This window comes from Acomys russatus, chromosome 23, assembly GCF_903995435.1.
Source record: "Acomys russatus chromosome 23, mAcoRus1.1, whole genome shotgun sequence".
Classification (NCBI taxonomy): Eukaryota; Metazoa; Chordata; class Mammalia; order Rodentia; family Muridae; genus Acomys; species Acomys russatus.
In genome coordinates this window covers 4,969,483-4,990,421 of record NC_067159.1, presented here as the reverse complement: position 1 = coordinate 4,990,421, position 20,939 = coordinate 4,969,483, and the positions used below count along the sequence as shown (strand labels likewise).

The window sequence follows — 20,939 nt, the reverse complement described above, 5'->3', positions numbered from 1 at the left end:
TCCTGGCTCTGCTGTGACCTGGCCTTTTCTTCTCTACTCTGGTAACTAGACAGTGTACACCTGCTGAAGACCTCGGATGGGAAGAGACTAGGGGGATGGAGAGCCAGGCATCTGTGGCCTACAGATGACCCACCTGAGGGGACCAGTTTCCAGCCATCATCCCCCTCTACCCCCCTTTGGCTTTCCCCACAGGAAGCTCTGCCCAGCCCTTCTGATAAAATCACAAGGCCACAGGCCAATGTCCCCTAGATTGTTGAACCCAATAAAGTAAGAATAGGGCCATTGTTTCCACTTCAGTGCAGAAACGCTTGAGGAGGCAGGAACAATGTCTTTCCTCAAGCAGGAATTGTTCATTCATTTGCTTCATGTAATAAGTAGACATAAATCACTCCCAAAGCCCCATTATGCTTGTGTTTCTTCATAGGATAGAAGTTTAGCTTAAGATAGAAAGCTCAGGGGGAGAGAGAAACTCACTGTCTAATCTCTCCTGGAAATTCTTGTTTCTGTGCTATGGACTTTTCTCTCACCTCTCGGTCTTTTGATCCCCGATGCAGGTTCGTGTGCAGCTTGGTGTACTATGGCCTCACCCTGAGTGCGGGTGACCTAGGGGGGAGTATTTATGCCAACCTGGCTTTATCTGGCCTTATAGAGATTCCATCCTACCCTCTCTGCATCTACCTGATTAACCAAAGATGGTGAGTATGGATGACAATGGGGCTTCACATTGAGGCTACGCATTGTAGTGCACACACATTCTTCCACATGGGCACACCCAGTTCTTGTGCTCTCTGCCCACAGACAGTGCATGCCCAGCACTGTCCATCAGAGTTTCTCTCAGGCCAAATGCCAGTTAGCTTGCTTTTATTGTAGTAGTTCTTGAGTTTTGTGTATGTGGGTGGTGACGTAGGCTTTAACTCAGTGTAAAAGGTACCACCTTCCCAGGGGTGTTGAGTAGTCGATGCAGATTCACAGGCCTGAGCAACGCGGTTGCTAGCTCCATGCAGATAGAATCCCATTAACTCAGAATTCAGAAGTTCTTTTAAGCAGGAAGACAAAATTTGACAGAACTAAAAAGGCTCCCTACCTCCTAAGAACTCCTTGGAAGGGGCAGAGCATGCCTTGCCTTTGCTGCCTGTGAGCAAAGGAGAGACACCCAGAGCTGATCATCCTTGTCTGTCTGTTTTTCCCTCTGTTACTTAGCAAGTGAGGGACAGTTGAGTTGTTCCGTTTCGTATTGTCTAGATGGTTTCATTTCAACCCAAACTATAGCATTGCATAGCATGCTACTATTAATCAGGAAACCAAGATTCCTCTGGGGGTTAATTAGCCTCATTAATAAAAAGAATTTGGGGACAGACATGGCAGGAAGCTTGAGAACAGTTTTATTAGACTTCCGATAAAAATAACAGGGCAGACAAGCTGGAAGTCCAGGCGGAGGGGACATAGAGAGAACGCCATGCCTTTGAGCTTTGCACAGAGGTCAGAGACACAGCGCCATCCCAGGTGCCAAGGAAAACACGCTCAGCCTTTAGCCTGCATCTGAAGGGGATGAGGAGAACAATCAGGAGACAGACAAGTGCTAAGTGCCAGGCCGACCTATTCCAGGTTCTTGTTTATTTTTATTTTTTTAAAAAAGTAAAGAGTAAAACATTGCTGAGAGTAGGAGTGGGCTAGTGAGCTGAAGGAAAAGGCCAGAAAAGCACTGGGGCCATGAGCTCTACTGTCCTTTATAGTCCAGCCCTGACTTGCCTGCCACCACACTTGCCAGTATGCTTCAGCTGAGAGCACTGCAGCCCAAATGCAGGTCTCTGTTCGGTTGGAGGGTTTTCTCCCAGAGTGTTACACATGGCTTGTTTGCGTCCTCTGCTAGCGACCATCACTTATCTCATGGTCAAAGCAGGACAGCCATCACACACATCATCCCTGTAAGAGCACATCCTCTTCTTTTGCAGCTACAGGTTCCTGTGTATGCCTCTGACGGCCACTTCTAGCACCATCAGGAAGCTATTCATGGGTGTAGCCTATGCCTGGGGCTTGCCTATCATAAGCAATGTCACTCAAAAGCCATTCTATACTAGCTATTAAAAATAACCTAGAAAATAGCTGTCAAAAAGACCTTTCCTGCTTTACAGCAGCCACTGCCTTAAGGCAGGACTGGAATCTGAAAGGGAGAGGACAGTGCCTTTGGAATCAAGCTTCCATTTGTACTTAGTCTAAAAACAGTAATCCTAAAAGTACCCAGACAAATTAGTTATCAGAATTGCAAGTAAATACTGAAGTTCCTAGCAGAGGGGCCTCGCCTATTGCTCGTCCATGGAGAGTGGAGGTAAATGGAGTATCTTTTTTCCAAGCCCAGACTTTATTTGTAAATTAAAGTGTGTAGTATGTTTTACTTGAATTGAAAACACTAACAAGACTTTTTTTTTCAGCCTGATGCTGTGGCACATGCCTTTAATCCCAGCACTCTGGGAGGCAGAGGCAGGTGGATTGTCTAGTCTACAAAGTGAGTCCAGGACAGCTTAGGCCACACAGAGAAACCCTGTCTCAGAAAGAAAAAAAAAAAAAAAAAAAAAAAACAGACAAAAAACAAAAACTAAACAAACAAAAAAGGATTCTTTTCTTGTTTATATTTCTAAACTACTGAGACAAAGAGCAACAAATTAAAAAAAAAAAAAAAAGCCCCATGAACCCTTGTATTTTAAACTTTCAACGCCATAAGAGTAGGGTATCCAGAGAATAAAACAAACTAGAGTCCTCCATTCCCTTTATCATCTCCAGTCTCTAAAAGATGGAGCGTGTAGCACAGCACACACCTACATGAGTATTATTGGGGCTGAGAGAGGTAATGGGTGGTCTGCGCCACAGCAGTCCTGCCCAGCGCACACTCTTGGGAACACAAGGATTCCTTCCTGTGTACACAATCTGACCCTGCCACCCAGGAGGTCCCCCTTTTCACGCTTATGATGTCCTCATCTGTCTCCTGGCCAGCTACATTTGCTATACACTCCTTTTTTTTTTTTTTTTTTTTTTTAAATTGCATTGAGGACATTTAAGTGGGAAAGTTGCAGGAAAGGGACGACAACGTTATAAGATCCTGGAGAGAGAAATGTGATTTCGTCTTATTGTTCAGGTTTGGTCGGAAGCGGACACTAGCAGCGTTTCTGTGCCTCGGAGGACTAGCCTGCCTTATTGTGATGTTTCTTCCAGAAAAAAGAGGTATGCCTTTCAAATTTCCATGAGGATTTTGAACAGCACTTTTATTACAATGAACCTCGGTTTAGTAAAGGGATTACCATATGCCGCGCTTCATTTCTGTGACTGCGTATTCTTTAGCGATTGTGTGGGCTCTAATGGGCTGGGTTCTTTGCATTGCCTGAACTATTCTCTGGGTGAATAGTGTCCTCGGAGGTGTGCTATTAATTCTTTTACGCTATTAAGATACCATCTGGGGTGTCTGGGATGCAGCACTAGTGACGTTAGAGTTGTTTACTTGATGATGGGGAAGGCCAAGGCCCATTCTGCACTGAAAGAGACTCCTTCCGAGCTGCAAATGAAACTGCACACTATGGCCAGTCTCAAAGCTGGAGACTGAGCACTGGTTCTTAATGGTGGACCCTAAAGGTCTCCATCTGGTACCCCAATGTTAGTAATAATAACAGCAACAGTGTAAGAGTAATACTCACCATCCATCACAATGGTTATGCTCGCGGTCATTTTTCAAGAGGGACTAAGGGCTGCTGGGATGACTCAGTTGGTAAAGGCCCTTGGCGCAAAGCCTCAGGACCTGAGTTTGATCATAAGCATCTATATGATGAAAATGAACCTCTCCTACAAGTTGTTCTCTGACGTCCACATTCATGCTGTGGAACACACACACACACACACACACACACACACACACACATACACACACACACACACACACACACTTTTGAAAATAATTTACATTTGGGTGGTAGTGACAGACACCTTTAATCCTGGGAGCACTTGGGAGGAAGAGGCAGGCAGATCTCTGAGTGTGGACGCCAGACTGGTCTATAGAGCAAGTTCTAGGACAGCCAGGACTACACAGAGAGACTCTGCCGTAAAAAAACAAACTAGGAATGTCCAACCTACCTGATCCAACCTGAGACCCACTCCATGGGGGAGAGCCAACCCCTGACACTAGTAACGATATCTTGCTATGCTTGTGGATAGGAGTCTAGCGTAGCTATCCTCTGAGAGGCTCCACCCAGCAGCGGATTGAAACAGATGCTGAGACTCACAACCAAAGATTGGGTGAAATGTAGGGAGTCTTGTGGAAAAACAGAGGGAAGGATAGAAGGACCCACAGGTGACAAGAGCTCCACAACAAGACCAAAAAAAGCCAACCAACCAGAGCCCAGAGGGGCCTGTGGAGACTGAAACACCAACCAAGGACCATGCATAGACAGGACCTAGGCCCCCTACACAGATGTAACCAATGGGCGATTCAGGCTTCATGTGGGTCCCCTAGTAAGGGGAGCTGGGGCTGTTTGTGACACGCACTCTATTGCCTACTTTTTGGTCACTTCCCCCAGGCTGGGCAGCCTCCCCAGACCACAGGAGAAGAGGATGTGCTCAGTCCTAATGCAACTTGATGAGCTGGGGTGGGCTGGGAGGGAAGGGATCCCCTTCTCTAAGGAATAGGGCAGGGGAGTGGAGGAAGGTGGAGGAAGGGAGGGTGAGATGGCAAGTAGAGGAGGGATGGGCTATGATTGAGATGTAAAGTGAATAAATAAATAAATGCTCTAGTGGTTTTATAATTCTTCAGCTTGCTAAGCAACACAGATTCTGAAGGCAGTCCTTTGGGTAGAGTTCTTGTATTACACAAAACCCTAGGTTCAAGCTCCAGGAAACCGTGAAACCTGGGCATGGTGGCCAATCCGTAATCCTAGAACTCTGGAGATGAAGGCAGGAGGATCAGAAGTTCAAGGTCATCCTTGGCTACGTAACAAGTTTGAGGTCAGATACGTGAGACCCTATTTAAAATAAATAACCCTTTTTCATCATATTTAACAGTTACCCCTGCATAGGAATTTTGTAAAGCCAGATGTGACAGTGTATGCTTGCACTCAGGAGAAGGAAGCAGCAGGACCCCAAGTTTGAGGCCAACCTGGGCTATGTAGCAAATTGAAGGCAAGCCTGGGCTACATAACAAGACACTTTCTCAACAATAAAAAAGAGATTCTGTAGATACATAGGTTCTTGTGTTTCTTTGTTGGTACTTGCACTCTGGAGGCACGACAGTTCCTGCCCAGAGAGATGTGGTTCTCAGTGAGGAGGGTCCTCACAGCTTTGCTACAAAGGGATGTGGGCTAATTGCACCCTGCGCTGAGTTTTGGTATTCTGACCACTGTCAGATGGCTCCTGTGCCCTGGACGGGAACCATGGCGATAGTCTGACTACAATTTGGTAACTTCTGGAAGCAGGAAGTGTCCCTTCCCCATCAGAGCATCAGAGCACCGGCAGGTTAAGTGCCCCTCTACTAAGTTGCTACTCCTTGGGGTTCAGTTGTTGCAGGTTCTTATCTGGAGCCTTCCAGGTTGCTCATCCTTACTTCCTGACCCTCAGTGTGCCTGCTCCACTGTCAGTCACCGCCTGAAGTTCTGTGCTCTGAACACATACTGCCTCTCAGCATTTTTGTTTGTTTGTTTGGGTTTTTTGAGACAAGGTTTCTCTGTGTAGCCCTGGCTGTCCTGGACTCACTTTGTAGACCAGGTAGGCCTTGAACTCACAGAGATCCACCTGCCTCTGCCTCACAAGTACTGGTATGAAAGGCATGCACCACCATGCCCAGCTCTGTCCTTCAGCTTTAACAGTGATGTAGGCCAGTATTGTACCACAACTAGACAGGGATTTTTGTCAGCTCACAGAAACTAGAGAATCCAGGATGTTTGCCCATTTCTTATCCTCTGCCAGTGCCAGCTCCTCATTTCCCTTGTCTAAGGCAGGAAATAACAGCCTTGTCTTCTGAAAGTGACTTGGGAACATGGTTCTGTATCACAGCAGCCGCATTGATGCATCACCTCAGAGAGCAAACCTTTGACCTGTTATCGTAAGCGTTTTCTAGCCTCATCCCACTTCCGGAAGCCAGGCCAAGGGCTCTCTCTCTCTCTTTCCTTCTTGCTTCTTTGCACATTCAGGTAGACCACTTCTAAGACTCAGCACACGACCCTTCTGCAATGTTAACTCTATTATAAATAACAAAACAAAAACCCAAGGCGAGCACGTGAGTGGCCTCCTGCCCAGTCAGCCAGCCCTCATCAGCCACCGCTCTCCTGAGAGCTGCTGGAACCCTCTGCGGATTTTGCCTTTTGGTGGACATGGCTTGAGACACAGTGAGCAATGTTTTCCACAGGCTGGGGAATATAACTCAGCTGTTGTGCTTAGAAAAAGTGGACAGCCTGTCGAGTTTTAAAGATTCCTAAGAAAGAAACTCTATAATGCCCCTTAGTTAATGATTTCTGGTTTTAGGAGACGTGGCTGCTAGAATGATCCTTACCCATGATGCTTGAGCCCGTTTTCCCTTCATTTGCTTCATCGCTAAAGAGAGAACAGATGGCCAACTTTTTGTGTATAACCTTTGCTATTCTTTCTGGACTCCTCTTTGAGCTTTAAAAATTCTTTAAACTATTTATATTTACCCTTTAAATTTTTTTTTGTTTATTTTAAATCTGCCTTTCCCCCCCCCAGAGTTTTAAACTTACGTTCTGGTAAGTATGTATTAAGAAAGAGACCTAGCAGTGTCTGCCAGTGGCTTGTGGGAGCAGGAAGACCATTCATTTCCCCCACCATGCTCGTTTCCCTGAGCTTTCTCACTCAGCACTCCACACCTGTGCTCTCCGCTTCCTGCCAGCTCAGGGGCCCTTTGCCCACTGGCTTCTTTTTAGCATCTGTATTTGATTGTGGCTCTCAATTTCTGGGAGTGTTTGTGGATATTGTGACAATATATCTCTAGGAGATACAGAAAATATGCTAAAAACCCAGATGTTTAGTGTCTTGCAGCCTGTGATTTATAACTATAAGTTGAATATCCCTAATCCAAAGAGCTGAAATCTAAAATGTTCCAAAATCCAAAAACCTTCAGCGCTGAGAATTTTGTGCCCTAACAAACGTGATGCCCCATGTGGAACATTCCACGTTTGACCTCCCGTGATGAGTCACAGCACAAGTGCACTGAAAGTGTTGTATGAAACTGCCTCCTGGCTGAGTGTATACAGTGTTTATAAATCACATATAAATCTCCTGCTTAGGCCTGGGTCCTTTCCCCAAGACATCTCACTATGTATGTGCTCCTAAGTCTACCCAAATCAGAAGCACGTATGGACCAAGCACTTGAGGAAAAAAAGACCCTCAGTCTGTGTTAGAGACGAGCTCCCCAGCCACGTGTTCCCTTCCTGGTCAGCCTCCTGGTGAACACTCTTCTCTAGGGATGCTGGCAGGGCCACTTACTCATTTGTTTACACAGATTGGTCAGCAGGCATCTTACTTGGTTTGTCTTCTTGCTTAGAGGAGGGTCCTAGTTAATCTTACAATATTAATTGCCATTTGGCGTGTTGATGAAGTGCTGGATTCAGAAGGTTATTATTATGTGTCACTTACCATATAAGGAAACTAAAATTCAGGCTGGTCAGGGAGTGTGTCCACCCTTCTAACAAGGGGTTGCCATTTCAGGCCTCCCTGACTCACAGACTCAGCCAGAGCTCTAGTGGAGATGTACTGATCATCGTAATTACAAATGGTGATGTCGTGGTGTCTGAGCATTACCGCTGTGATTAGAGCCAGTTCTTAAGTCTCCAAGCCTGCTGGGGTTAGCCAGGGTTTAAGAGATGATGGTAGGGTTAGCACTGAGTGCCTGAGGGTAAGGCTCATGTAGCTGCGGCCTCTCTGGAAGATGTGAGCATGTGCCAGGTCAGCAACCTCACAGTCTAAGAGTGTGTGCCAGCAGTTCTCATCTCCTTCCTCAGCCCGCTCTCCCATCTCTGTCCCAGCTTCTCCAGCATCTATGGATACAAGGTCCTGTCTGCGACCAAGACCCACTTCCTGGCCCCAGACAGCTTGGGGCTGTCTAATGAGGGAACGTAGTGATCCAAAATTAATGAATAACAATGTCGCAGAAAAAGTAACAAGTGCTTGAACTTTCAGCCACCTTCTTGCTTTAAATTATAAATCCTTTATAACTACAAAATGTTCATTAAAATGTTCATATTCAGCCATTGGACAACAGGCTGCATCCGGCAATAATACCAGGCAGAAGGACTAAGAAGAGTGGGCTCCAAGAGGGTCCTCGCTCAGGGTCTCCAGGCCACAGGGCAGAGAGGGAAGTGCAGCCAATCTTGGCAACTAACTGAATCAATGAAATAGATATTAAGGTGTCTAGAAGTTGCTAGGCAAAGACATTGAGAAATAGATATTAAGGTGGCTAGACATTGCTGGGCAAAAGTACTGAGAGAAGGAAAACACAGAGAGCAAGACCCTCAACGATCTTCAGAAAAATCCTCCATGCCCTCCCTGTACATGCAGTGGAGGCAAATCCAGAGGACAGGAGAAAAGTACCAGACAAGAGTGGGGAGGAGCAACGCAAATGAGGAGCACTGGGGAGGGCTGCCAGGCATGAGTCGGGAGGATCATGAGATAGAACTGGGGAGGACCGGTAGACAGGAGTGGGGAAGGTCATGGGCTTGCACTGAGAAGGGAGATAGGAGAGGGGGACACTGTCAGACAGTAGCAGGCCCAGCCGTCACTAGAACTCAGGGCCATGAGTGCTTCGTGCAACCTTCAGCTAGACAGGAACCAATCATCAGAGAAGACAGCCTGGACCAACCGGGAAAAGCTGCTGGTCCTAAGAGTGCTCAACACAAACACTGCAGGATCAGCTGATTCTGAGTAACTGAGCTGCATCACAGAGCAAAGTCAAAGTAGCGTTTAAAAGACACTAATGAAGCCTAACCAGGGAACAGCCTCGCACGGCTTTCAGTCACAATTTCCAGGCATGGATAAGCAGGAGAAAACCTCCACACAAGGGAAGAAATCGGCAGAAACAACCCAGAGGTGCACGGGTGATAAAACAAGGAGGCCAGAGCATCCAAGCAGGGGCTGTGACTGTGTCCCATGCGTCTAAGTGGAAGAGTGCCCAAGCAGCTACTATATCCATTCTGTGCATTTAAGCAGACAAGTCCAAGAAGCTATTATAATTTCCTGGAATGAGCAGAAAAATGAGGCCATAAAGAAGATGTGCACCGAGTATCTAGAGAGGAATCAGGCAGCACGCAAAAGCAGCACAGAGAGGGGATTGACAGGAGACTGGACGCCACAGAAGAGGACATCCGTAGTCATAGCAAAAGAGACTCTTCACCGTAATAAAAATTTTTAATTGAATAAAATCTAGCTGGGCACCTGTAATCCCAGCACTCAGGAAGAGGGAGAGAGTTCAAGGTCATCCTTGGCTACATAGCAAGTTCAAGGACAGCCTGGGCTGCCTGTAACCCTGCCTATCTCTCAACACAGCAAAATAAAACAAATTTCCTTATGATCATCCAGTGAAAGAAGAGAATGACTGAGATGAAATTTTGCTAATTGGAACCAGGAGTTCAACCTGAGCCACAGAGGAATGTGAACCTATTCACAATACACACACACACACACACACACACACACATGTATATATACACATACATACATACATACATACATACATACATACATACATACATACATCGGGAAAGATTGAATCAAAAATAGAGAATGGTATCTTACAATTCAATGATAAGTGGACAAAAGAGACATTTATTCCAATGGCTCCAAGAGGCTTAAAAGAGTCCTGAACACATAGTTGCATTGTTGGAGCTAAGTTATGACCTCAAGGAGTGTGGCACAATGAAAGCGTTATGCAAAAATCTACTTTTTAAAACCCACAATTTCATTTTAACTTCCCCTTTAAATCACTTCCTTTTTTACCCCCAAACAATACTTTGACCACTCACTGAGAGTGACTAGGAATGTAGGTCAGGAAGGCAGGGCACTGGCTCAGTGGCTGTGGAGCCTTCGGGAACAAAGCCAGCAGGCCAGCAGCTGCACAAGCAGGAACCTTAACAAAGAAAGCTGTCTGCTGTTGACATAAGCCATCTTGGGGGAGAGGTGGGTTCCCCTGTAGGGGTACTGCAGGTGTGTTGACAGGAGCAGAGGAGAGAAGGTACAAGCAGCAGATGGGGTGGCTTTGGCCGATGGTCAGAACCAGGCTCCCGTCATGAGCTACTGCTGGGGGTGTCTTCCACCATCACAAGGGAATCCTCTTGCAGCTTTGGACCCTGTGGGGCTAGTGATCATCTTTGTGTCCTCTGTGTGGATGGCAATCCTCTGCCCTGTTAGTAAAGATGTAGGGTACCACTGTGTGGTTTAGAAAGATGCCACTGTGCATGGGGCAGGGTGTGAGGGGATCTGTCTGTACCAAAAACCATTTGCAGTAAAAAGCCAACACTCCTCAACGGGAACAAGAGATATGTTATTCTTGAGACAAAAGTGAATGGCCTTTGTCCAGGAACCTACATAGTTGCCCAGGGGAACATGTTCCGTTAAGGAAAAAGCAATCACATAGGCTTTTACTGGTCACAGAGGGAAAAAAAGTAATAAATATGCTACCAGTTACATTTGTGGAGACCACAGGCAGATGGGTTCCAGCAGCAATTCTGCTATGGGTATTAGCTCAAACACAGGGGTGGCAAATGAGGGTGCTAAAGACAGCCTGCGAATTGCACTGTGCGTCTAATGCTCCACAATTACAAAGTTCCAGCCAGTCATTCCCTACGTGTAGGGTCTTCCACTTGGGTGTCTTGCTTGTCTGTTTTTGAGGAATTTCAGTTTACACAAACAATTACATTTTTGTTTTCGTCAGTGCTACTCAATATCTTTTCCTGATGCAGTTTTCTAAAAAATAGCGAAGAGGCTCATGTATCCTCATTACTGGTTTAAATGCCATGTGAATAATCTCATTAAACTGCTACCAGAGGAAGTGAGATCAGAGTGCTAGGAACATACCTTGGAGCAAGTGCTGGCAGGCACGGCTTGTCTTTCTAGAGAGACCTTGTAGCTTAAATATATAACTAACACTAGCCAATGTCACCACAAAATATCTTGGCAGCATTGAGTGTAGCCTCACATGTTTAATATGCCTGTTCTTGCTTTCGTGACGCCATATTAAAAGTAGATGGAGCTGAGTCCCACAGTCAAGCGGGAGGCGAACAAGATTTTGAACGAGGCATGTGCTAAGCCCTCCTTGTTGATAGCTGAGGCAGCAGCAACACAGGTTCTCCCTACCACATGCATGTCAGTTGGAGTCTTAGCACCTTTTAGCTCAACACATACTTAGTGATCAACTGTGTGCCCTATTCGACAGGGAATTCTGTCACTCTGACAGTTATAAATAAGACACCAACCTTAGCTTGAGCCTTGAAATATACTTTTGGCAAAGAAGATGGAGTGACGAGAGAGTGCTTGAGTTTGAGGCATGCCTGTTGATGGACTGGAAGGTAGAGTCAGTGGCAGGCACAGGAGGAGCGACTGCTTCATTGAGGTATTAAGGGAAGAAGGGCTTACATGAGCCACAAAGTCCCAAGGAAGGGACAAGGTCTTCTATTTAGTAGAAATGTCAAGAAGAGACATTGGTGATTGAGACAGTGCTGCCGGCCTTCCCGAGTAGGACTTCAGGGAGAGGAAGGCAGCCGACTGGAATACTGGGAGTCAGGGAGGAGTGCAGTGGCAAGTCTGATGGAGACAGGAGGAGGCAGAGAAAGTTTGAGAATTGTTTTTCTTTTCACAAGGAGAAAATTGCTCTTTTGAAGGCAGAGGTGTGTAGATTTTTGAAGGGGGAGGCATTCAGTGTGCTTGACAGGCACCAACTGTAGAATCCCCGTCAATAAAGGAAAGAGCCACAGGATAATCAATAGTATTTTAGTAAGGATATGAAACCAGACTACTTTTGCATGTTATGTAAATAGATTAAGAAATTAAAATCTAAATCCCAGTTAATGGCCCAAGCAAGAAATTGAGAAGAAAAAAAGCTATGTTTCCCCAAATTTCTTTCACCTTTTGTTCTCTATAGAGCACTGTCATATCTTCCTTCAAAACTTTCCTGCCCTTACCCCTCACTCACTTCAGTGGAATACTTTCAATATCTTAGGTTTTGAGTGTCCCACAAAAACCCGTGTGCTGACAGTTCTTACCGCGGACTTGACGAGCGCTGTCTGTCCTCCTCAGGCACAGGTGTGTTTGCAGTGGTCAACAGCCATTCCTTGTCCCTGCTGGGGAAGCTGACAATCAGTGCTGCCTTCAACATTGTTTACATCTATACCTCTGAGCTGTACCCCACTGTCATCAGGTATGGGCCTCATCTTGCCGCGCCCCATTCACACCACCAAGGCTCTGTCGAGTGTGCTTTTAAGGGCAGAGATGGCCTTCCCTACCTTTAGGGGGGCACGTGTCAATCAAAAGAGCATGTAGTCCCCCATTGTCTTAGTCGCTGTTCCACGGCTGTGAGAGACACAGTGGCCAAGGCAACCCTTACGAAAGGAAGCATTTACCTGGGGGCGTGCTTGCAGTTTCAGAGGGCCAGTCGTTTTAGGTGCGTGGTGAGTGCATGCTTATGTAAGAAAGAACGTCTCCTGTCCTAATATCCCCTCATGAAGACAAGAGCAAACCCACAATCGAGATGAGGCTGCAGCCTCCGCTGTGCTCCCACGCCCTGGGCTGGTCCTCCCTGTGCCAGCCCTGTGCCAGCCCTTTGCCAGCCTTCCTTAAGCATCGTTTTAAAGAACCCCCTCCCTTCCCTCAAGCAAGAGGCCTAGGGATGCTTTCTGCTCATTGACTTGAAGTCTCTTCCTAGAAACAGCTGCGTCTGCTCTTGTCTGCTCATCCTCGATTGTTTCTGTGACCTGTGCTGTGACTTGGGTGCCATGCCATCCGCACAGGGACACTTTTTATGCTGATAGGAAGGCTGCCACAGAACCCGGTGGCCATTCTATCTGGAAATAGTACCACTCTCTCTGCTCCCTCTCTACCTTTTCTGCCTAAACTATTCATGCTGTTCTAGGTTGCCTGACAGGACACACACCTTACTTTATACATTTGGCTTTCAATAGTTAGCTGAGTTTAAAAAAAAACCGGCCAAAGTTTTTGGCTCCCGGAGCCCTGGTTCTCCGGCTGTGTTAACTGATAGAGGAACTAAATTATTTTCTCTGAGACAGACTCCGATGCTCGTTCCATACCATCTTCTGTCTAGTATGGCACCTGTTAGCCTCCTGTGACTATTTAAATCAATTATAACTGCAGAAATCAGAGATAGGTCTGTGGTTAAGGAGCCTTGACTGTTCCTGTGTCCAGATCCACTCCCCGCCACCCACATGGCAGCTCACAACCGTAAATCCTGTCTCAGGGGACACAAAACCTCCTTCTAATTGCCCACAGTGCACATGCATTACAGTCAAAACACTCATATACATGAAAATATATAAGTCTTTTTTAAAAAGTTACTTTCTGCCGAGCATAGGGGCTCACATTTTCAGTTCCAAGAGCTCAGAGGAAGAGGTAGGGGATTGCCACTGTTCCAGACCAGCGAGGGTCACCATAGCAAGACTTGATTTTAAAATAGAAGTTCACTTCCTTATCCCCATGAGTCACATTTCAGGTACTGAGAAGCCTCGTGTGTCTAGTGACGTCAGATAGGGTGGCTTCGGCCTCAGAGAAAAGTCACTATACCTTCTACTTAGGAATTTACAATTTTGGGCTCACTGTATTCTTCCTGCCCAGGATCTTTAAATTGTTCCCCTGAAACGTAGTGCTTTTACTTACTTAATTAATTTGCCTTTTTTTCTTCTGCCTTCCAGGAATGTTGGTCTTGGAACGTGCTCCATGTTCTCCCGAGTTGGTGGCATCATTGCTCCCTTCATCCCCTCACTGGTTGGTTTGTACCTCCTGGTTCTGTTCTTCTTGGGCCTCTGCTTTGGAACTCACTTGTTCTTTTGTGTAGAAAGAGGTACCGAACAGGTTCGGTCAAGAGCAGATACACAAATGTGAATCCTGTGCTTTTCTGATGAAGAGTCCACTACGCTGTCAGGGCAGATGGACTGGGGCGTTCACCCCTTGTGGGTCTGACTGTTCATCTGGACTCATTGAGGGGTGGGATGGTACCGGCAAGCCCCTTCCCACCAACATTCAGAAGCCGGGTACTATGTACAGTCTTCTGTGGCATGCTGGGTTCTATGCTAAGTGCTGTGAATATGTTAGGTGACCCTCGCAGTGGCTCTCACCAGCTCTAAAGACAGGAAGTGCTTTAGAAGCAGGTTGAATATGTGCTCACCACTGGGAAGGAAAACTTGAGGAAAGACACATCTAGAGCATGCATGCCCCTGTCTTCTTCGCACTTTTTAAGTTCTATCGTCCAAAACAAGGGTGGGGAGCAGGGGAAATAAGTGACCGCTTTAAAATCCTCCAGGCCTTAACATGCTCAAGTCCTGGGAAAACCCTGGGGGCCTGCAGGTCTCACCTTGGTTTTGCCAGACTTGGGCAGTAGAGCTGGGAGAAGGGAGCGTATAGATAGTCCAAGCCCTGTTTGTGGAGCTGACAAGCGATTATAGAACTCAGATTTCAATGATAAAGGCTGTTTTTAAAATAACAGACTGTCTTAACCCTGGGACAATAAATGTCCTACCTGATAGACAGTCATGAGATCAATCACAGGACCCTGAGCTGTCCCAAGGTCAGACGTGTAGTAACCAAGAACACTGCACCTGCATCAAGCTTGTGAGTCCACTAACAGTGGCTTCAGCTTCTGAAACATTTATAAAAGAGACTGGGGAGACGGCTCAATGGTCTAAAACATGCCTGCTGTTGCAGAGGACCCTGGTTCGATCCAGGAGCCCTTGAGAGGCAGCTCATGCCCGCCTATAGCTTCACGGGATCCAACACTGCCATGGACACCAGCACACACAGCCACACAGACGCAGACACACACACACACACACACACACACACACACACGCATGCACACACACATGTACACACAGAGACACACAGACAGACACATACACACACACATTAAAATCCTGAAACATGTTTAAAGTATTTTATCACAATGTGCTCTTATATAATAAAACGTCATTAAGATATTACTTACTAAAAAAAAAAAAAAAAAAAGATATTACTTACTGTGCCTTGGAGGGCTTTTCTAGAGAGTCTTGAGAAAAAAATACCCCAAAGGGTAGAACCAGCCCTGTGGTTGTGGGCGTGTGTATTCATTGAAAGAAAACACTGACTTTCTCTTAAAATACCTTTTGAATCTCTGAAGCAATTGCTGGTAGCACCATGTTCAACTCAAACAATTTCCAAACTCTGCATGTCACGGGACATTTTTCTTTCAGCTCTTGCTCCTTTAATCTTGGGTCTCTCGGTGATGACGTTATAACACATGTGACTAATGCAAAGTTTATTATCAGCAAATAGTCCAGGGTCTCCTTATGAAGAGAATGTGGAGGTCAGTGTGGAGCAGACTTTTCCCTCGGGTGGAAGCTGGACTTGAAAGTTCCTGTGAACTCTGCCTGTGAGGGCCTGCCATGCTCACAGGCTGTGCCTTGCCTGCTGTGGCTGGTCTAAGGCTTCTAGTCCATATTAGCCTGCAGCTCTTTTGGCTCACATGCCTCTCTGCGACTTCCCCAGATAATTGCCTTAGACAGAGCAAAGAAAACATGGCGGACGGTGTTCTTGTAGGAAGGTGCTGACTAGACAGTAAACCTGTCAGTCCTTGGTCACGAGGCTGCTGATGTCACCTGCTTGTTCTCGCTCTACTCCCTGTCCCCACAGAAGGACGTGCAGTGGTCTCTGCCCTTCATCGTGTTTGGAGCCACAGGCCTGACCTCAGGCCTCCTGAGCCTGCTGTTGCCAGAGACTCTGAACAGCCCTTTGCTGGAGACATTCTCTGACCTGCAGATGTACTCCTACAGGAGGTTAGGGGAGGAAGCCTTGTCTCTACAGACCTTGGATCCTCCACAGGTACAGAGACACTTGCTGGAACCATCCAGGTGCCCTGGGGATTGGCCCCTAGAACCACCTAAAGCTGGGAGTGGCGGTGCACACTGTAAACCTAGCACTTGGGCGGTGGAGGCAGGAGAATCACAAGGTCATTTCAGCTCCATAGCTAATTGGAAGTTAACTTGATATTTATGAGACCCTGTCTCAAAACAACTGCAAAATTGTCCTGTAGGGGTCTGGGTGGTGACTCTCATCCTCTGGGTGGTCACGACATCATTTTATTGCCTCCACAAGATCACCTTTGCCGTTTCAGGCCCTGGACAAGGCCAGCAGCTTGGGGAGCGAGAGCGATGAGGAGGAAGAGTTCTACGATGCAGATGAGGAGACGCAGATGATCAAGTGAAAAGCCCACACTCCTGCCCGGAAGCAAAACGCCATCATCATTAGTGCCTCGGGTTCGGCTTCAGTACCACTCAGCCCACACTGCTCTCTAGACCCGAGAGGAGCTTGGAGGAGAGATTCCAAGAGGGAGAACCTTGGTGCATTGAGAGAATCGTTGCTAACTTGTCCAGGATGAGGCTGACCTCAGCACCGTGTCTCTGGCCACACAGCTGAGATCCAGCTTCTAGGTGCCTGACCTGTGTTCTGTGCCACTTCTGTGCTTCATGACCTAAGGGCCGGTGTGCGGAAGTGCTGGCACTTTTACTAGAATTAGCCAGACCTTCCCGGGAGATTTCATCTGCCTAGTAAGCTTGATGTCTACCCCTGCCACTTGGGGCTCCCCACCAGGAATCTTCCAGTGCTGGCTGATGTGTGCAGAGCCCCCAGCCTTCCCTCAGCTGGTGAAATGAGTCTTCAGCTGCCTCCCAGATCATTGGCATGGTAGCTCCCTCTGTCACTTCGGTTGTGCAATGTTTCCTTCCAGTTGCCACTTGGAAATGCTTGGGAACTTGTTTTTTTTGTTTTGTTTTGTTTTGTTTTTTTGTTTTTTTTCCTTTGTGAGATTCTAATGTCTGAAATAACTTCAAAATCATGCTCGGTCCACAGTGAACCTTTACAAACCGCGGGTATTCAGCAAGGCATGTGCTGAGCACTTTTTAAATGACATAAGTAAGAGAGAAGATTGTCTTTTACAGTCTTTGTTCAATTCGATGTCCAAGGAGGGATTTTGGACAGCACCCCAGGGCTTGGACGCTGCCCTACGTCAGTCTCTACCTGTTCGTTGTCCAAATGGCATGATGATTTTAAAAGAAAATGTTGAGTTTTCATTAAGTGCTTCCATGGCTTTCCAAAGGAATCAAAGTCACTCTTAACAACCTGTTCCTCACAAAACTCGAACACTCTCAAACAGACGTATAAGCCAGGAGTCCAGTTCCCCAGTCGTGGAGGTTGCTGTGTGCTTAGGATTTCTGCTCAGGCTAATCTCTTGGGAACAGAAAGCACACAGGAGTGGAGGAAAGGTGTTCTCTGGATGCTCCTGGAACTCGAGGAACCTGCATCCTGTTGCCTTCCAATAGTTTCTGGTCTCCTCCATGCTGTCTTGGCTCACACTGTACCCGTTTGCTCCTTTGTTAAATGTTTTTTTTCCCCTCTGTACCCTTGATGATGGAGAGCCGTCTCCACCACTGCAGAGGGCACCAGCCAAGATGGTGTGAAGACTCTACAGGAAGGAGGTCATGTGTCTAGCTGTCAGAAAGACTATGGAACTTCCTGCAGTGTCACATCTGCAAATCCCAACAAAGGGTGCCCTCACCCACTCCCCAAACTGTGGCGTCCTGCTGCTCTCTTCTCTGGGAAATAAAGGCCAGCTCTCCTTAGGAGAGGAAGAAAAGGGCTTCCAGAAACCCCTGGTTCTTGACAAATAAGTGTTTAAAATAAAGGAGAAAATCAATATATATAACTTTGGTTGATTTGATCTCTCTTTATGTGATGTAACCCATTATAGAAAATTATATACTAGACGTTAGAAAATGTATCCGTCAGTCTAGGCACCACAGAAGTCAGTGCCATGGCTTTGCCTCCTATGTACATTTTCCTGTTCCCTGTTGCTGTTGAGGTTCCTGATGTTTCTGACTAAGTAAATGAAGGGCCATATAATTCTGGCCCCATGGTTTTTTGTTTGTTTGTTTGTTTGTTTGTTTTTGTTGTTGTTGTTGTTTTGGCTTGTTTTGGTTGGTTGGTTGGTTTTTGGCTAAGAGGTAGAAATAGAGACCCCCAGTTTAAATTAAATGTTGTGTAAGAAGACCGGTTGGCTATCGGCTGCTCCTGTCAGATACGTTATTAATTTTTTTCTTCTCCCAGGGTAGCCCTCTAGCATAGTTTAATAATTATTTCCACTGCCTTTGTAAAGGTGGATTTTATTCCCTAATATAACTGTTAATGAATACTGATGGTACAAAGCCACAGAAATCTTAGTTGGTAGGTAGCACATTTTGTTTGCATAGTTCATTAAAAATGTCTTTTAAATAACAGTTAGGATGTCTGAAAAGTCATAAGGAATCATACTATTAACTATCTACCTAGAAATACCTATAATACATGGAAGTCAGTATATAAACATACCCAGAGAGTTTAAATAAAAATTTCCCATCTACGCTGACAAGGATCCCACCAAGAGCTATAGACTTGCAAGAAGCCCAACACTGGGTAGATAATCCCTCTTTTGAGTTGTTGGTCAGGGATAACCCTGACCAAAATATTACATACTATTGCTATTATCTTTGTTTTCTCCCAAAAGTGGAAGGTTTAAGTCTGTATTGCTGAAAACATCATGTGCTTTGGACACAGGAATGTGGTGTGTGTGTGTGTGTGTGTGTGTGTGTGTGTGTGTGTGTAAAATGTGTGTGTAACACACATGTAACAATACAATGACGCCATAAGTTTGGGGAGAAAACACTAAAATTAAGATTTCTTTCCCTTAAAGGTATCAAGAAAAATGTAGGACAAGCAGGAAAACGTAAGATGTCAGACCCAGGGATCTGGTGACTTGTGCAGTCTTCACACTGCACGGTCTGTGCAAAGACACTTGAGTTTGGATGCTGCGTCTAAGCCACAGCCCCTGAAACATGGCTGCTCATCTCCTAGCTGCTCTGAAGCAAGGGCGATGCTCTTCAATTCTGAACATGAACACCTTAACAGATTACAAAAGTCACGTTCCTGGAGCACCGCTACGGTGACTGAGGCCTGAGCACACACTGTCCAGTTTAATACATAGTTTATATTCTTAGCACATGCATGTTCAAGCCACTGTCACTTCAGGTTTTGGAGCTGGCATCCCACTTTTTGGTAGAACTTCTTCCTACCGATATCATTGGTCTTTAAGTGGAGAAGGTGAGGGGATTTTCTGACTAAATAAAACCAGGTATTAGTGGCTGTCTTCTGTGAATTTAATAAAGGATCACAGGATGTGGGTTTTCTGTTCATACAGAGTGCATCTGGAGTACAGTAACAACTTTGACAAGTACAGAACCTACCAGAAATCATTAGTTCTGTATGAGATGGATTGTAACAAGCAAGTCAGGGGCTTAAAAGAGAACCCCAGGAGAACAGTGTCAAAGGATGCAAAGATGATGCATTGTGGAAAACTCACGCACGCCCTACATCAACCACATCCGTGGGCACAGAATTCAATACTCACTCTGAGTTAAAGCAATCAACAGACTAAGAATGCAGGAAATACTAGCAAGAAGGCTCAACCTCCAGTTCAATGTGTGGGACCCGTATCATGGAAGTGGAGAACCTATGACTTCAGGTTGTTCTAGGACCTCCACAGAAGCTCCCTTAACAAAGTAAGGGCTGCCGGGCAGTGGTGGCGCACGCCTTTAATCCCAGCAATAGGGAGGCAGAGGCAGGTGGACTGCTGTGAGTTCGAGGCCAGCCTGGTCTACAAAGTGAGTCCAGGACAGCCAAGGCTACACAGAGAAACCCTGTCTCGGAAAAAAAGAAGTAAGGGCTACTGTAGTCAATATGGTGAGTTGTATTTGGCATCTGCATCCCCTGGTACCTTGTCCTTCAGACTTTATCCTGATCCGCAATAAAAGCTATTATGGGGCATGTGTCTACAAAGTGAGTTCCAGGACAGCAATGGCTGTTACACAGAGAAATGCTATATAACAAAAAATAAAGCAAAAACAGACAAAAAAAGTACCAAAACCACCAACAAACCCAACAAAGGCAAAACTGTTCTGGGGCCAACAGGATGGCTCAGTGAGCAAAGACACTTGCAGTGCAAGGCTGGTGCTTTGGTTTGATGCCCAGAACCCACATAAAAGTGAAAGGAAAGAACTGACTCCATGAAGTTGTTTTATGATCTCCACACATGCATCGCAGTAGGCACGCTCCCACACACATGCACACACAGACATGCACGGACACGCACCCCCCCCACAATATGTGCGCACATATGCAAATGTGTGCACATCTGCATGCTTCTGTATGCGGAGACCAGAAGTTGATGTTGAGAATCTATCATTCTCCATGTAATTTTTTGAGACAGTCTCTCACTGAATCTGGAGCATGCCGTTCTGGTTAGACTGGCCTGCCAGTGAGGCTCCAGGACCCACCTGTTCCCACTGCGGCCACATCTAGCTTTTACATGGATGCTGGGCATCCTAATTCGGGTACTCCATTCTTGCATAGCAGTCACTCTACACATCGAGTCACCTCCCCAGCCCACTAAATGCTGCTAGATATTCTCTCTCCTTAAAGGTATTTAAATAGGCATAAACCATTAAATAAATGTGTGTGTAGCTTTCATATATAATTCGACAGTTTCATTTCATGTTTTAAAAGTATCACTTGTGGCATAAGACAATCTCATGATGCTCTCGTGAGTTGTAACCCTATTTGAAATACACCATTCTCCATGCATTGCAGATGCTTTAAGGCTAAGAATGCACACT

General features: G+C 46.1%; 1 protein-coding gene across 1 annotated transcript in view; it reads left to right on the top strand.

Moving 5' to 3' along the window:
* The window catches only part of Slc22a15 (solute carrier family 22 member 15), a 56,940-nt gene extending 40,422 nt beyond the window's left edge, over positions 1 to 16,518 (top strand). Inside the window, 6 exon segments of the mRNA XM_051165461.1 lie at positions 555 to 695; positions 3,131 to 3,216; positions 12,274 to 12,394; positions 13,899 to 13,971; positions 15,871 to 16,059; positions 16,352 to 16,518. Coding sequence (XP_051021418.1) covers positions 555 to 695; positions 3,131 to 3,216; positions 12,274 to 12,394; positions 13,899 to 13,971; positions 15,871 to 16,059; positions 16,352 to 16,441 — 700 coding nt within the window. The 3' untranslated portion in view covers positions 16,442 to 16,518.
* Positions 16,519 to 20,939: the final 4,421 nt, after the last annotated feature.